Source organism: Bufo gargarizans, chromosome 1 (assembly GCF_014858855.1).
Source record: "Bufo gargarizans isolate SCDJY-AF-19 chromosome 1, ASM1485885v1, whole genome shotgun sequence".
In the NCBI taxonomy this organism is placed as follows: Eukaryota; Metazoa; Chordata; class Amphibia; order Anura; family Bufonidae; genus Bufo; species Bufo gargarizans.
The window spans coordinates 540823097-540839983 of NC_058080.1; the positions used below are offsets into that span (position 1 = coordinate 540823097).

Sequence of the window (16887 nt, forward strand, 5' to 3'; positions counted from 1 at the left end):
GCTAATCAAGCGCCTTAGTGTACCGGAAACAACTAGAGGTGCAGGGCTCCATGGAGGGACCAGCAGGCAGTCAGCAAGGAGTGGTGGCCATAATCACATGTGTGTGAATTTATCATCTAGTTACTTGAGGAAGTCAGCATGGCCGTATGTAGGATCTGTGGGCAGTAGGTGAAGTGCGGTCAGGGTGCCAATGTTGGCACCACCACCCTGCATTAACATATGGAATGTCTTACTCCTCATCATGCATTTTGCCAGCAATCGATCACTGAGGAGATTGCAAAGAAACAGTATCTTTCCAAGTCATTCAACAGCGCAGAAGCTGAATGTGCTCCTGGCAAAGTTTCTGGTACTACAGTCCTTCACATTCCATGTGGTTGACTCTGCACATTTCAGAGAACTGAAGGCTTATGACTAACCAAGGTGGAGAGTCCCAAGCCGCCACTAATTCTCTAAAAAAGCTGTGCCAGCCCTGCATACGTACCTACAGCAGAAGCTGGGCCAGTCCTTGAGCCTGTTGGTGTCTAGTACAGTTCATGGCAGTTCAGACTTGTGGAGCTGTAACTATGGTCAAGAACAATACATTTCCTTCACGGCCCCCTGGGTAAATGTGGTTCCTGCCCAGGCATACCTTCCACCTTCTGAGAGGGATGATACAATCAACTACTATTGAGACATCCTATGTAGTTGGTTGGTCGCTGCCTAGGTGCACCATCGCAAATCCTCATAAAGGTCTGACCAGGGGGACCCTCTGCGCTCACGCTCCACTGCCATGTCTGCTGGAGGAGGGGTGTGGGCGGTTTAAAAGAATCTTTTTTTCTTCTCCACTAATTTATTGGCACTGCATCCATGTCCTTCTTTTGTTCCATTAAAGAGTTATTGGGACACAGGTCTTGCAGGAGCACATCAGCAACTTGGCCAGGTGATGGCAATGCTGCCTCCGTGTTCTCATGCTATGATTCTGGTGCCAATGTCCTCCTCTGTCTCCTCATCCTCCAGCCTCCACTGTAGGCACAGTTATGAATGGTCATCCAGCATACCACCTACGCAGAGCACAGCGGTGTCACGCTGTTCTGCAACTGGACAGGCAAATGGAATCACACTGGGAAGGAACTGCTCCGCGTCTTTTATCAAGAAATCGAATCCTGGCTGTCTCCTCACCAACTCAAGATCGGAACCATGGTCAACAATAACAGGAAGAATAATATGTAGGCACTGCCTCAAGAAGGGCTGACCCATGAGCCTTCCATGGAGCACATCTTTAATCTGGTTGTAAACCAGTTCCTGATGTCTTTTTCCCAACTGCAAGAAATGGCCAGGAAACTGTGCATGCACTTCAGCCTCTCTTACCATGCAAAACACACCCTCTATGAGCTGCAAAGGCAGAATGGTGTTTCCCAACATTGCCTCAAATGTGACATTTCCACATGTTGGAACTCCACCCTCTACATGTTGGACCCACTATATGAGCACGGAAAGACAGTGAATGATTTCTTGATGATGCAGGTGGACAGGAGTACTCCCCTGTGTAACTTAAACATTTGCCAGTGGTAGCTCATGCATGACACTTTCATGTTTGCTCAGGCCACTTTATTTGTCAGTCGCCAGGGCTACAAGATGAATGATGTTATTCCACTCCTTCATGTCCTGGAGTAAATGCTGATAGATCTGGTTGGACAGGGGACGTGGCACCTACATATCACGGCCACCTGAGCCCTGTGGGGGTTGAACTGGCAGAGGAGGAGGATGAGGGTGAGGATATTAACGCAGAGGAACTGTATACAAAAATAGGTGGTTTATCTGCCCAAGCAACAGGAGAGGATTAGGAGGAGCATGAAGAGCAGTATGCAGTGGAGATGGAGGCAGGGAGTCCCTTGTGCAAACGGCCAGAGGCATGCTGAGTTGCTTGTGTAGTGACAGACGCATTATCACCATTTTGCAGAGGGATGACTACTGGCTTTCCAAGAAGTTAGACCCTCGCTACCAGACGGGGGGCCTTTTTTCCACCTTCTGAGAGGGATGATAAACTCAGCTACTTTTGAGACATCCTATGTAGTTGCTTGGTCCCTGCCTAGGTGCACCATCGCCCATCCTCACAAAGGTCTGACCAGGGGGACCCTCTGCGCTCACGCTCCAATGCCATGACTGCTGAGGAGGGGCGGGGTGGCTTAAAAGATCCTTCACCCATAATGTTGTGGTAAACTTGTGCACTCAGTCATCATCTATGAAATTTCTGAATAAATCAATAGATATCCAATTATTTCAGTAAGTCGTTGAATAGATGAAGAGTACCATCTGGGGCATCTGTGGTATAATAAATGATACACATAGATATGTGTATATATATATTTATTTATTTTTACTTTTCCTTTTATCAATACATTGTTATGCACATTTACAGTAAACATTATATCTCCAATTACCTGGTACATTTTTCTGCAGTCTTATAAGTACATGAAACATTGTTCTGGAATCCAGTCCAGCACTTTGAGTAGTCCACCATTTGCTAAAAGTGCTAGCGTTTTTAAACATACTAACCCTTGTAGTAAATGATGTGTACCCCAAAATTTGAGTACAATCACTTATACTGTACTTGTAGTAGTACATAAAAAAGCTACACTATGACTACAGTGAAAAAAACTACTGCAGGATTTAAAAAAAAACTTGGCTACTAACAGTTCGACACCTGGCCACTGGTTGTGTGTGGAATTGGATAAACGCTTGTTCCTGATAATCTGACAGGGTAAAAGGTTTGTAAATTTTGTGCCTCTTCATAAATTAGGTACGTCATATGGTAGCACAGAGGATATACAAACATAGAACACTGGCCTATGATAAATTCCCCCTTATATTTCTGCGTGATTCTTCAACTTCCAAATTTAGGCTTATAGCAACTACCGGTACATTTATTGATGAGGAGAGTTACAACTTTTGCACATACCCAATTTGTAACAGGGTTTATCACTAACCATGGGCCATTTGTAATACTAATTTTCTTACATGTAGAAGGACCTTTCTCCCCGTCAAGCATTAGGACCTGAGTGCAACTGCTACATCTGCATTCCCTATATCTATGCTCCTGCTGAGAAGTAGCGTTCTACTACATGCTACTTTGAATTATTACATTCAGTAATAAATTATATATACATTACTACATAATACTGTACATTAATTATCTGCTTGAAAATTATGACGTGGTGTAGTTCATTTACTGTAGCCTTCATCTGACAACAACAACAAATATAGTGCTATTAGATATGTTGCTGTACAATATAGTATGCAGATATATTACCACCTTATAAACGGCATCTTTCTAAACTTGAACTTACAAGATGAATTGGATCACCATCGATGCTGTCCACCTGAGGTCATCCCTTACTCTCTAAAGTCTGTCCTCAGTTTTCACCTTCCTTCACTTGTATCCTCGATCCCTGCCTCATATTCTATCTAGTCACTCTCGTATCCCTGTATTGGCATTTTGTATGATGCCTAGGACATGTTTTTCCTAGTGTCTCGGTGCCTATAGTCTGCTGCACAGTACACCATCAGAGGCTGAAGTTTTTGCTTCCATGTGTTTCTTCCGAAAGTTCAGCTTATTGAATTCCTGAGAGATTTCTGCTATGCTTTTCCCCTTAGTCTCAGGGAGAAAAAAGTATATAACGGTTCCGGAGACAATGATAACCAGTAGGAAGAGAAGGAAGCAGAAATGTTGTAATGTCTCCTGGAAGATATCAATAAAAAATAATAATATGGAGAACGTTAGATAAATGTTTAATATTCACTAGAAAACAATGATCAGTAAGATGAGTTGTCTGTTAAAGGATTTGTGGCACTAATAACACTTATTCCCTATCCTATTCTACTGAGAGTCAGAAAGCTGGACCCCCAGCAGTCACAAGAACAAGGATCCACAAGTGTCGCCAAAATGCCCCATGAGAATGGATCGGTGGTGCTCATTCATGTACGCCACTCCATTCATTCCAGCACTTGCAGACCACTGATCTTGTGATTGCTGGGGGTCTTACATACACTTATTCCCTATCCTGTGGGTAAGGGATAAGCATTAGTTGAACCCCTTTAAGGCCCATTTACACAAACAGATAATGGTTATAGTGATTGCCAATACGATAATTTCAAATGACTGAACGACTGATGCCTGACATTCATTGATACATAACGTTATCTTCTAGAAATAATTGTAAAAATTCATTGTTAGGTCTAAAGACCCATTTACACAGACAGATAATTGCACAGATTTGAACACAAACAATACACATGCCACACAATTATCCTCCCCAAGTATATGCTGTGAGTGATTGACCAGCCAAGAAAATATTCAAAAACGCTTGTCGGTCGTGTCGGAAATCATTGATGTAAGTCCATAGAATGCAGTGCTCTCATTGTATTCTATGAACTGTTTAATCTGTAAGTAGGCATATCTGTAATAATAATAATAACTGTGAAATCTGAAGAATCCCACTTTTAGGAATATGTACAGATGTAGTAGAGTTAACACATGTGTTTTATGAGATGTGTTATCTAAACTAAATGCATTAAGCCAGGGCTGGCCAACCTGCGGCTCTCCAGCGGTTGTAAAACTACAATTCCCACAATGCCCTGCTGTAGGCTGATAGCTGTAGGCAGTCTTTGCATGCTGGGAGTTGTAGTTTTGCAACATCTGGAGAGCCGCAGGTTGGCCATCCCTGCATTAAGCAAACACCTTCAATTGCTTTTCAATGGCGTTTGTTTCAAGATAACGCGATGAGTTAAGAAATTTGAGTTAAGAGTTTGTGTGTTAACCCTGCTACATCTGTAGTTACTGTACAAGCACGTTTACTTTCTACATCAGGGGTTTGCAAACTTTTTTGCATGGTGTACCATGGCATACAAAGTCATATAACACAAACATGTGACTTAAAGAGGACCTGTCACCAAAAAATGCAAGGCAATTTGAAATAACTATGTTATACCTGGAGAAGCTGAGCGGATTGATATATATTTTTGTGGGAAAAGATTCAGTAAAACTTATAAATTTTGCATTTATATCTGCAGCCCTGTGAACAGCCCAACTGCGATAACTGGTCATCATGGCCAACGTTTTATAGACATTAAGATTGCTTGCTGTCTCCAATGGAGCTCGAAATCTAAATTCCCTATCAGTATGTCTTTAGAGTGTGACAGGAAACCAGAGTACCAGAGGAAAACAAGCAAACTCAGCGAGAACACTCAAACTCCATGCAGATGTTATCCTTGTTCAGATTTGACCCTAGCATTAGGAAGGCACACTCTAACCACTGAGGTACGGTGATGCCCATCTTCATCAGCCTCGTCCTCCTGCACAACTGCACTCCTCCTTCTGCTCTTCCTCCAGTGGTAGCTCCTCATTCTCATCCTCCTCCACTTCCTCCTCTATGGCACTTTGTCTGGACAGCAAAATCTGTTAACTGTTCTTCTTTCTCTATCCCTTGTTTCATTAACGTGAACGTTTGCTCTGACATAATTAATGCTGTAGTTGTCCCTACTGACAAATCCGGTGGACTCTTCAAGGGGCTGTAAGGGATCGCTCTCTCATAGGGTGGTCGGTAATGACAAACTTCTCAACCAACAGGGCGTTCCAAAGTCCAAATGGTGCTTTATTGTGTCACTTTAGCAGTAGAGATGATCTTTCCAGTTATACAGTCATGGCCGTAAATGTTGGTACCCCTGAAAATGAAGTATTTCTCACAGAAAAGTATTGCAGTAACACATGTTTTGCTATACACATGTTTATTCCCTTTGTGTGTATTGAAACAAAACCAAAAAATGGAGGAAAAAAAGCTAATTGGACATAATGTCACACCAAACTCCAAAAATGGGCTGGACTAAATTATTGGTACCCTTTCAAAATTGTGGATAAATAAGATTGTTTCAAGCATGTGATGCTCCTTCAAACTCACCTGGGGCAAGTAACAGGTGTGGGCAATATAAAAATCACACATGAAAGCAGATAAAAAGGAGAGAAGTTCACTTAGTCTTTGCATTGTGTGTCTGTGTGCGACACACTAATCATGGACAACAGAAAGAGGAGAAGAGAATTGTCTGAGGACTTGAGAACCAAAATTGTGGAAAAATATCAACAATCTCAAGGTTACAAGTCCATCTCCAGAGATCTAGACTTGCCTTTATCCACAGTGTGCAACATTATCAAGAAGTTTGCAACCCAGGGCACTGTAGCTAATCTCCCTGGACGTGGACGGAAGAGAAAAATGGATGAAAGGTGTCAACGCAGGATAGTCCGGATGGTGGATAAGCAGCCCCAAACAAGTTCCAAAGATATTCAAGCTGTCCTGCAGCTGTCCTGTGTCAGCGCGAACTATCCGTCAACATTTAAATGAAATGAAACGCTATGGCAGGAGACAGGAGGACCCCACTGCTGACACAGAGACATAAAAAAGCAAGACTACATTTTGCAAAAATGAACTTTAGTAAGCCAAAATCCTTCTGGGAAAATGTCTTGTGGACAGTTGAGACCAAGATAGACTTTTTTGGTAAAGCACATCATTCTACTGTTTACCAAAAAAGGAATGAGGCCTGCAAAGAAAAGAACACAGTACCTACAGTGAAATATGCTCGAGGTTCATTGATGTTTTGGGGTTGTTTTGCTGCCTCTGGCACTGAGTGCCTTAAATGTGTGCAAGGCATCATGAAATCTGAGGATTACCAACGGATTTTGGGTCGCACTGTAGAGCCCAGTGTCAGAAAGCTGGGTTTGCGTCTGAGATCTTGGGTCTTCCAGCAGGACAATGACCCCAAACATATCCAAAAAGCACCGAGAAATGGATGTCAACAAAGCGCTGGAGAGTTCTGAAGTGGCCAGATCTAAATCCCATTGAACACCTGTGGAGAGATCTTAAAATTGCTGTTGGGAAATAAGAGAGACCTGGAGCAGTTTGCTAAGGAAGAGTGGTCCAAAATTCCGGTTGAGAGGTGCCAGAAGCTTATTGATGGTTATTGGAAGCGACTGATTTCAGTTATTTTTTCCAAAGGGTGTGCAACCAAATAATATAAAGTTAAGGGTGCCAATAATTTTGTCCAGCCCATTTTTGGAGTTTGGTGTGACATTATGTCCAATTTGCTTTTTTTCCTCCTTTTTTGGTTTTGTTCCAATACACACAAAGGGAATAAGCATGTGTATAGAAAAACATGTGTTACTGCAATACTTTTCTACGAGAAATACTTCATTTTCTTGAAAAATGTCAGGGGTGCCAACATTTACGGCCATGACTGTAACATCACTGGGTGAGGTTTCAGCACCAGAACTACAAAGCATAATTATAAAATAAACACCTGCCCGTCTGGGCTCTAACTAACACATAGGCCCAGTGTCGGACTGGGGTACCTGGGGCCCACCAGTAAAATTTATTTTGGGGGCCCACCATACGGATACATTCAAATATAATAAATAATCTAACACGTTTTTTATATGAACATCGGCTGGTTGAGGTGCTGTACATTGAATATATGTATGTAGTGCAGTAAGTCTAATGTGTTATATGCCACTTGTGCAGGGGGTGGGAGACTAGGGGACCACTTTGCTCAGGGGCCCACCGGGGGATTCCCCTGTACCCCTGTGGGCCAGTCCGAGCCTGCATAGGCCGCTATCTCACCTCTAAGTCACTGTTCACACCAAAGGATAGATCCGGCTTCACTAAGCTTCAAGCCTTTAATCACACAGGTCTGCTCTCTAGGCATATCTGCTTTATCCCTCAGTGATTAACCACAGCTGGCCTCACCTGGGGCCACGGAACCTGTAGTGGACTAGGGGTCTGGACTGAGAGACTCCCACTACACATCTGTCTCCCAGTCCAAAGAAATCCTGCCCACATAACTTAAACAATCCACCTCCAGCAAGCTATGCCTTATAATGAAGTAAAACATCTCTGGATTTCTGTTTTCTCACCCAACTGGAAAACTGGGTGAGATACACACCCCCTCCACACCTCTACCATGCACTTTGCCACAGGACCTAAGTAAGCGATATGTGCCTCTGATGAGCTGTCACTGCCTGTCCTCAAAAAAACACATGCTCATTTCTGTAGCTGTCTGGTGCATGAAGAAATCATTCACCACTTTACACTGCTCATACAGATGCTCCAGCATAGGAAATATGGAATTCCAGTGAGTTGGAATGTTGTGGATCAGTTGGTTTAGAGAAAGATTGTTCTGTTGCTGCAAGTCCAGGAGGGAGTTCCTAGCCACATAAGAGTTGCTGAAATCTGAGGCTAGTCCCTTGGACATAGGCAGGACCTTCTGCAAGTCACGTGACAGTACATGGCAGGGATGGCTTTTTTTTTTTAAATAATGGCTGCTAGGTATTTTCGAGAGAGAGGCTGCATGCATACCATCAGATCTTTAAAGGCATTGGAATCCACCAAGTGATATGGCAGCGAACAGAGTTAAGCTTGCACACAACCTAACTGCTGGTCGCGAATAGTTTTCTCAGGGTCACACATTCCATTATGGATGCCTCACTATGGAGCAGAGGACAAGGAGGAGGAGGAGTCTAAGCAGGAGAAGAAACAGCTGATGATGACAAGGACACTGTACTGCTTGGGGATGCGACCTGGCTGCCACAAAGAAGACTAGTGAAAGAGAACTGACTTGTTCTGATTCTGATTGCTGGTCAGTTCCATTTTCCAAGATTACCGATAATACCTCAAAATATTACTATATACACTGAACAAAAATATAAACGCAACACTTTCGGTTTTGCTCCCATTTTGCATGAGCCTAACTCAAAGATCCGAAACATTTTCTACATACACAAAAGACCCATTACTCTCAAATATTGTTCACAAATCTGTCTAAACCTATGTTAGTGAGCACTTCTCCTTTGCCGAGATAATCCATCCCACCTCACAGGTGTGGCATATCAAGGTGCTGATTCGTCAGCATGAATATTTCACAGGTGTGCCTTAGACTGCCCACAATAAAAGTCCACTCTGAAATGTGCATTTTGATCACACAGCACAATACCACAGATGTCGCAATGTTTGAGGGAGCATGCAATTGACATGCTGACTGCAGGAATGTCTACCAGAGCTGTTGCCCGTGCAATGAATGTTCATTTCTCTATCATAAGCCGTCTCCAAAGGCGTTTCAGAGAATTTGGAAATGTATCAAGTGGTAGGGGGAACTCAACTAGCTGGCACCCGATGGACAAGAGTCGTATGAACAGTGTTATATCAGGTATTTATTGAGGATAATAGTGGAGGGATCCACTTCAATGGATGGCTAAAAACAACATATATACAATGTAGTATTGAAAAACATTAAAGGAGCAAGTTCAGACCGCAAAACACGTTTGGTTTTAAGCAGCATCCAAGGGATCCCACATGATACATTTGTGGCTACAAGTACTACAATTACCAGCTCTACTTTAGGTCTAGTTCAACGGGTGCGCGCCCAACTAGCGAAACTATCTCAGCTAATCCAGCCTCCTAACTCTCCACTCCGATCACATGGACATCCTCAGATCACATGACCAGGGATCACTTGGAACAAGACGGTCCTTGATACACTTGGCCTCTGACCGCATGCAGACCGGATCATCCAAGTGAACTACAATCGGATTAAACGCCTTCTGGAGGGGTAAAGTACTCATGGCACAAAGCATCTAATATGTACAGACGTGGACAAAATTGTTGGTACCCTTTGGTCAATGAAAGAAAAAGTCACAATGGTCACAGAAATAACTTTAATCTGACAAAAGTAATAATAAATTAAAATTCTATAAATGTTAACCAATGAAAGTCAGACATTGTTTTTCAACCATGCTTCAACAGAATTATGTAAAAAAATAAACTCATGAAACAGGCATGGACAAAAATGATGGTACCCCTAGAAAACACAGAACATAATGTGACCAAAGGGACATGTTAATTCAAGGTGTGTCCACTAATTAGCATCACAGGTGTCTACAACCTTGTAATCAGCCATTGGGCCTATATATATGGCTCCAGGTAATCACTGTGTTGTTTGGTGATATGGTGTGTACCACACTCGACATGGACCAGAGGAAGCAAAGGAAAGAGCTGTCTCAAGAGATCAGAAAGAAAATTATAGACAAGCATGTTAAAGGTAAAGGCTATAAGACCATCTCCAAGCAACTAGATGTTCCTGTGAGTACAGTTGCACATATTATTCATAAGTTTAAGATCCATGGGACTGTAGCCAACCTCCCTGGACGTGGCCGCAGGAGGAAAATTGATGACAAATCTAAGAGACGGATAATCCGAATGGTAACAAAAGAGCCTAGAAAGACTTCTAAAGAGATTCAAGGTGAACTTCATGCTCAAGGAACATCAGTGTCAGATCGCACCATCCGTCGTTGTTTGAGCCAAAGTGGACTACATGGGAGACGACCAAGGAGGACACCATTGTTGAAAACGAATCATAAAAAAGCAAGACTGGAATATGCCAAACTACATGTTGACAAGCCACAAAGCTTCTGGGAGAATGTCCTGTGGACAGATGAGACAAAAATCGAAGTTTTTGCCAAGGCACATCAGCTGTATGTTCACAGACGAAAAAATGAAGCATATCAAGAAAAGAACACTGTCCCTACTGTGAAACATGGAGGAGGCTCTGTTATGTTCTGGGGCTGCTTTGCTGCGTCTGGCACAGGGTGTCTTGAATCTGTGCAGGGTACAATGAAATCTCAAGACTATCAAGGAATTCTAGAGAGAAATGTACTAGCCAGTGTCAGAAAGCTTGGTCTCAGTCGCAGGTCATGGGTCTTGCAACAGGACAATGACCCAAAACACACCGCTAAAAACACCCAAGAATGGCTAAGAGGAAAAAATTGGACTATTCTAAAGTGGCCTTCTATGAGCCCTGACCTCAATCCTATTGAGCATCTTTGGAAGGAGCTGAAACATGCAGTCTGGAAAAGGCACCCTTCAAACCGGACACAACTGGAGCAGTTTGCTCATGAGGAGTGGGCCAAAATACCTGCTGAGAGGTGCAGATGTCTCATTGACAGTTACAGGAAGCGTTTGATTGCAGTGATTGCCTCAAAAGGTTGCGCAACAAAATATTAAGTTAGGGGTACCATCATTTTTGTCCATGCCTGTTTCATGAGTTTATTTTTTTACATAATTCTGTTGAAGCATGGTTGAAAAACAATGTCTGACTTTCATTGGTTAACATTTATAGAATTTTAATTTATTATTACTTTTGTCAGATTAAAGTTATTTCTGTGACCATTGTGACTTTTTCTTTCATTGACCAAAGGGTACCAACAATTTTGTCCACGTCTGTATGTACTTATGCTCATGTCCTCTTTCAGTACTGTATACCTACCATAGCATATGCCCCTCAAGCAGAGCAACGGTAGTTAGGAAGCATGCTGCATTAACTGTTTCCGCCATCAGTATCTCACACAAGAGATTGTTGTTTTACTTGGACACCCAAACCATCTGGAGTTCTTATTGTTCACAGCATTGTGGACCCATATGGACTTATCTGTTCCATACAAGAGCCCTTGAGCTCCAACGATTGGGCTCCAATACACCCATCTCAATATCAGGAGCATCCAGTGATATTTTTATGCTTTTATTTTTGTTTTTTTTGGCGCGGCGCCATTCAGTGTGATGTAATGTTTTAATGTTTTTCAATACTATATTGTCTATATGTTGTTTTTAGCCATCCATTGAAGTGGATCCCTCCACTATTATCCTCAATAAATAAATACCTGATATAACACTGTTCATAGTTGAGTGCCCCCTACCACTTGATACATTTCCATTTTTTTCTTTCTGCGACCAGGGGTAGGTCGCAAGGGTTGTGCACCAAATCCAGCTGGTACGAGAGGTGGAGCCACTGCACCCTATTTTTCAGTTTCAGAGAATTTGGCAGTACATCCAACCGGCCTCACAACCTCAGACCACGTGTAACCACACCAGCCCAAGACCTCCACATCCAGCATGTTCACCTCCATGATCGTCTGAGACCAGCCACCCGGACAGCTGCAGAAACAATCGGTTTGCATAACCAAAGAATTTCTGCACAAACTGTCAAAAACAGTCTCAGGGAAGCTCATCTGCATGCTCGTCGTCCTCCCCGGGGTCTGGACCTGACTGCAGTTCGGTGTCGTAACTGACTTGAGTGGGAAAATGCTCACATTCGATGGCATCTGGCACGTTGGAGAGGTGTGCTGTTCACGGATGAGTCCCGGTTTTCACTGTTCAGGGCAGATGGCAGACAGCGTGTGTGGCGTCCTGTGTGTGAGCGGTTTGCTGACATCAATGTTGCGGATCGAGTAGCCCATGGTGGCGGTGGGGTTATGGCATGGGCAGGCGTATGTTAGGGGCAATGAACACAGGTGCATTTTATTGATGGCATGTTGAATGCACAGAGATACCGTGACGAGATCCTGAGGCCTATTGTTGTGCCATTCATCCACGACCATCACCTCATGTTGCAGCATGATAATGCACAGCCCCATATTGCAAGGATCTGTACACAATTACTGGAAGCTGAAAACATCCCAGTTCACACCTGTGAAATATTCTTGCTGTCTAATCAGCACCTTGATATGCCACACCTGTGAGGTGGGATGGATTATCTCGGCAAAGGAGAAGTGCTCGCTAACACAGATTTAGACAGTTTTGTGAACAATATTTGAGATAATGGGTATTTTGTGTATGTAGAAAATGTTTCAGATCTTTGAGTTCAGCTCATGCAAAATGGGAGCGAAACCGAAAGTGTTGCGTTTATATTTTTGTTCAGTGTATATAAAGGGTCTAGCCTTAAAGGGATTTTGCCACTTTAGCAAAAAGCATTTATAATGCAGAGAAAGTTTCCATGGTTACAACCACCCTGCAGTCCAGCAGCATGGCAGTGCTTGTACACTATAAAAAAAAAAAAAGTACCAGCTTACGTGAGCTCCCATGGTCCTGGCCACCAAACAGGCTGGCATAACCACCACTGATGGACTGCAGGGTGGTTGTAACTATGGAAATGAGCAGTGATGTGTAAAATGAGCCAAGCCAGCAAAGGAGGCAATATGGACAAGGACAATACATTAGTAAGTGCCTTGTAGTAACTTTCTCTACATGATAAATGTATGCTATCCATTTTTTCGCGGCCCCATAGAAATTTATGGGTCCGCATTTGATCCGTAAAAAATGCAAACTTAAAATACATTCGTGTGCACAAAAGCTCTCAATCATTGATAGTTGACCGGGGGTGGTCTTAAAGGGCTGTCTCACTTCAGTAAATGGCATTTATCATGTAGAGAAAGTTAATACAAGCCACTTATAATGTATTGTTCTTATCCATATTGCTTCTATTGCTGGCTGGATTCATTTTTCTATCACATTATACACGGCTCGTTTCCATGGTTACAGACCAGTCTGCAATCCATCAGTGGTGCTCGTGCTTGCACACTATAAGAAAAAATGCCAGCCTGTTTGGTGGCCGGGAACGTGGTAGCTCATGTTGGCTGGTACTATTTTCTATAGTGTACAAGCACAGCCATGCTGCTGGATTGCAGGGTGGTCGTAACCATGGAAACTTTCTCAGCACAGTAAATGCTTTTTGCTGAAGTGGCAAAACCTCTTTAACTAGACTTCAACTTATAACAGAATGCCGATAACTCCATAAACTAGGAAATACTCAACAATTAAAAAATATATAATTTATTGAATAATATGTACAGGGTAAATTAACTAGGCCAGTATATTTGTACAGGTATATCTTATCAAATATGTCAATGAATATCCCAACTAATAAAGGTCGATTGTTACTCAAGCAGTTACCAATTATGTATAATAGACAAATAACTCCAAGAAATCCATCTGTATAAGTGTAATAAATATGGAGTAAAGTGTCATTGATAAAAGACAATAGTCTATACTGTTATATAACCATATACAGTCAGGTCCATAAATATTGGGACATCGACACAATTCTAACATTTTAGGCTCTATACCCCACCACAATGGATTTGAAATGAAACGAATAAGATGTGCTTTAACTGCAGACTGTCAGCTTTAGGCTACTTTCACACTTGCGTTCGGAGCGGATCCGCACCTATAATGCAAACGCTTAGATCCGTTCAGAACGGATCCGTTTGCATTACCATGAAAAAAAAAAATGCATGGATGCAAACGGATCCGTTTTGACTTTACATTGAAAGTCAATGGGGGACGGATCCGTTTGAAAATTGAGCCATATTGTGTCAACTTCAAACAGATCCGTCCCCATTGACTTACATTGTAAGTCTGGACGGATCCGTTTGCCTCCGCACAGCCAGTCGGACACCCGAACGCTGCAAGCAGCGTTCAGGTGTCCGCCTGCTGAGTGGAGCGGAGGACAAACGGTGCCAGACTGATGCATTCTGAGCGGATCCGCGTCCACTCAGAATGCATTAGAGCTGGACGGATCCGTTCGGGGCCGCTTGTGAGAGCCTTCAAACGGAACTCACAAGCGGAGCCCCGAACGCTAGTGTGAAAGTAGCCTTAATTTGAGGGTATTTACATCCAAATCAGGTGAACGGTGTAGGAATGACAACAGTTTGCATCTCTGCCTCCCACTTGTTAAGGAACCAAAAGTAATGGGACAATTGGCTTCTCAGCTGTTCCATGGCCAGGTGTGTGTTATTCCCTCATTATCCCAATTACAATGAGCAGATAAAAGGTCCAGAGCTCATTTCAAGTGTGATATTTGCATTTGTAATCTGTTGCTGTCAACTCTCAAGATGAGACCCAAAGAGCTGTCACTATCAGTGAAGCAAGCCATCAATAGGCTGAAAAAAACAAAACAAACCCATCAGAGAGATAGCAAAAACATTAGGCGTAGCCAAAACAACAGTTTGGAACTTTCTTAAAAAGAAGGAACGCATCGGTGAGCTCAGCAACACCAAAAGACCCGGAAGATGACGGAAAACAACTGTGGTGGATGACCGAAGAATTCTTTCCCTGGTGAAGAAAACACCCTTCACAACAGTTGGCCAGATCAAGAACACTCTCCAGGAGGCAGGTGTAAGTGTGTCAAAGTCAACAATCAAGAGAAGACTTCACCAGAGTAAATACAGAGGGTTCACCACAAGATGTAAACCATTGGGGAGCCTCAAAAACAGAAAGGTCAGATAAGAGTTTGCCAAACGACATCTAAAAAAGCCTTCACAGTTCTGGAACAACATCCTATGGACAGATGAGACCAAGATCAACTTGTACCAGAGTGATGGGAAGAGAAGTGTATGGAGAAGGAAAGAAACTGCTCATGATCCTAAGCATGCCACCTCATCAGTGAAGCATGGTGGTGGTAGTATCATGGCGTGGGCATGTATGGCTGCCAATGGAACTGGTTCTCTTGTATTTATTGATGATCTGACTGCTGACAAAAGCAGCAGGATGAATTCTGAAGTGTTTTGGGCGATATTATCTGCTCATGTTCAGCCAAATGCTTCAGAACTCATTGGACGGCACTTCACAGTGCAGATGGACAATGACCCAAAGCATACTGCAAAAGCAACCAAAGAGTCTTTTAAGGGAAAGAAGTGGAATGTTATGCAATGGCCAAGTCAATCACCTGACCTGAATCCATGCGTTCCAGACTTCAGGCTGTAATTGACTGCAAAGGATTTCCAACCAAGTATTAAAAAGTGAAAGTTTGATTTATGATAATTATTCTGTCCCATTACTTTTGGTCCCTCAACAAGTGGGAGGCACATATGCAAATTGTTGTAATTCCTAGACAGTTCACCTGATTTGGATGTAAATACCCTCAAATTAAAGCTGACAGTCTGCAGTTAAAGCACATCTTGTTCGTTTCATTTCAAATCCATTGTGGTGGTGTATAGAGCCAAAAATGTTAGAATTGTGTTGATGTCCCAATATTTATAGACCTGACTGTATATACACAGTCCGGATAGGTTGGGAGTCAGTAGCCAACATACATATAATAATGCAATATAAAACTTCTATTACTAGAACAAGAATACAATATGGCTGCACAAGTAAACAACTAGGCCAAAAAACACATAAAGAATCATAAATATGTTTGCATACCCATAATGGCGATAGTCCAATCTACCCTGTATAGCAAAACCCTCAACATATAAAAAGGCATGGCACAGAAAAAGGGGCCATGGCTTAAAATGCACCAAATTCTGTTAAAATATTGGTCTAATGTAAGCCAACCAAGAGGCGATGGTGGTGTGAGACAAAATGTATGAATCAAAAAAGAACTCATTAGTACAACTTACAATAGTTTTTACTTACCACAATATATGGGAAAATCATACCCAGGATGTAGAGTCCTACCCAGCTGAAAACTCCTGAGATGACAAAGGCAGGAACACGAGGGGCCTGTGCAAAGATTTCAACACACGTAGATATAGCAGCACCAGCTGTAGGTGATAGGCGTTATTGTTACAAGCCATAACAGAGCTCAAAGGAAATGTAAAAATGAAATCAAGTAGGCTAAATTAGAAACAAAATATATTGCAAATTACATTTAAATAAAACCCAAACAATATTATAAATATATAAATAGCAAACAGAAAAATAAATGTAATGCTACTGGCTAAGCACAGAAATATAACTGTAGAGGACAAAGGGAAGTCTAAGATGTTCTGAAACATCTATTCATATAGCTCTATGTTGTGCCGTTACTTAATTGTTTCAACTAGAAGTTATGAATTAATTACTAGCAGTCTGCAGTAAGGGTACAGAGGGGTGGTAACCAATTGGGGGGGGGGGGGTGTAACTGCACAGTCTGATAATAGCAGCACTGACTAGATAGAGTGAAACTGTGCAGGCACACAACCCCAACTGGTTACCTCCCCTCTGTACCCTTACTGCAGACTGCTAGAAATTAATTAATAACTTCTAGAAGAAATAA

The 16887-nt window shown here is 42.5% G+C and overlaps 1 protein-coding gene across 1 annotated transcript in view; it reads right to left on the reverse strand.

Moving 5' to 3' along the window:
- Positions 1-2329: 2329 nt before the first annotated feature.
- LOC122924436 (solute carrier family 2, facilitated glucose transporter member 9-like) overlaps positions 2330-16887 on the reverse strand; it is a 41515-nt gene continuing 26957 nt past the window's right edge. Inside the window, exons 11-12 of the mRNA XM_044275532.1 lie at positions 16266-16393; positions 2330-3718 (exon numbers count right to left, since the gene is read on the reverse strand). Coding sequence (XP_044131467.1) covers positions 3518-3718; positions 16266-16393 — 329 coding nt within the window. The 3' untranslated portion in view covers positions 2330-3517. The remainder of the gene's footprint in view (positions 3719-16265; positions 16394-16887) is intronic.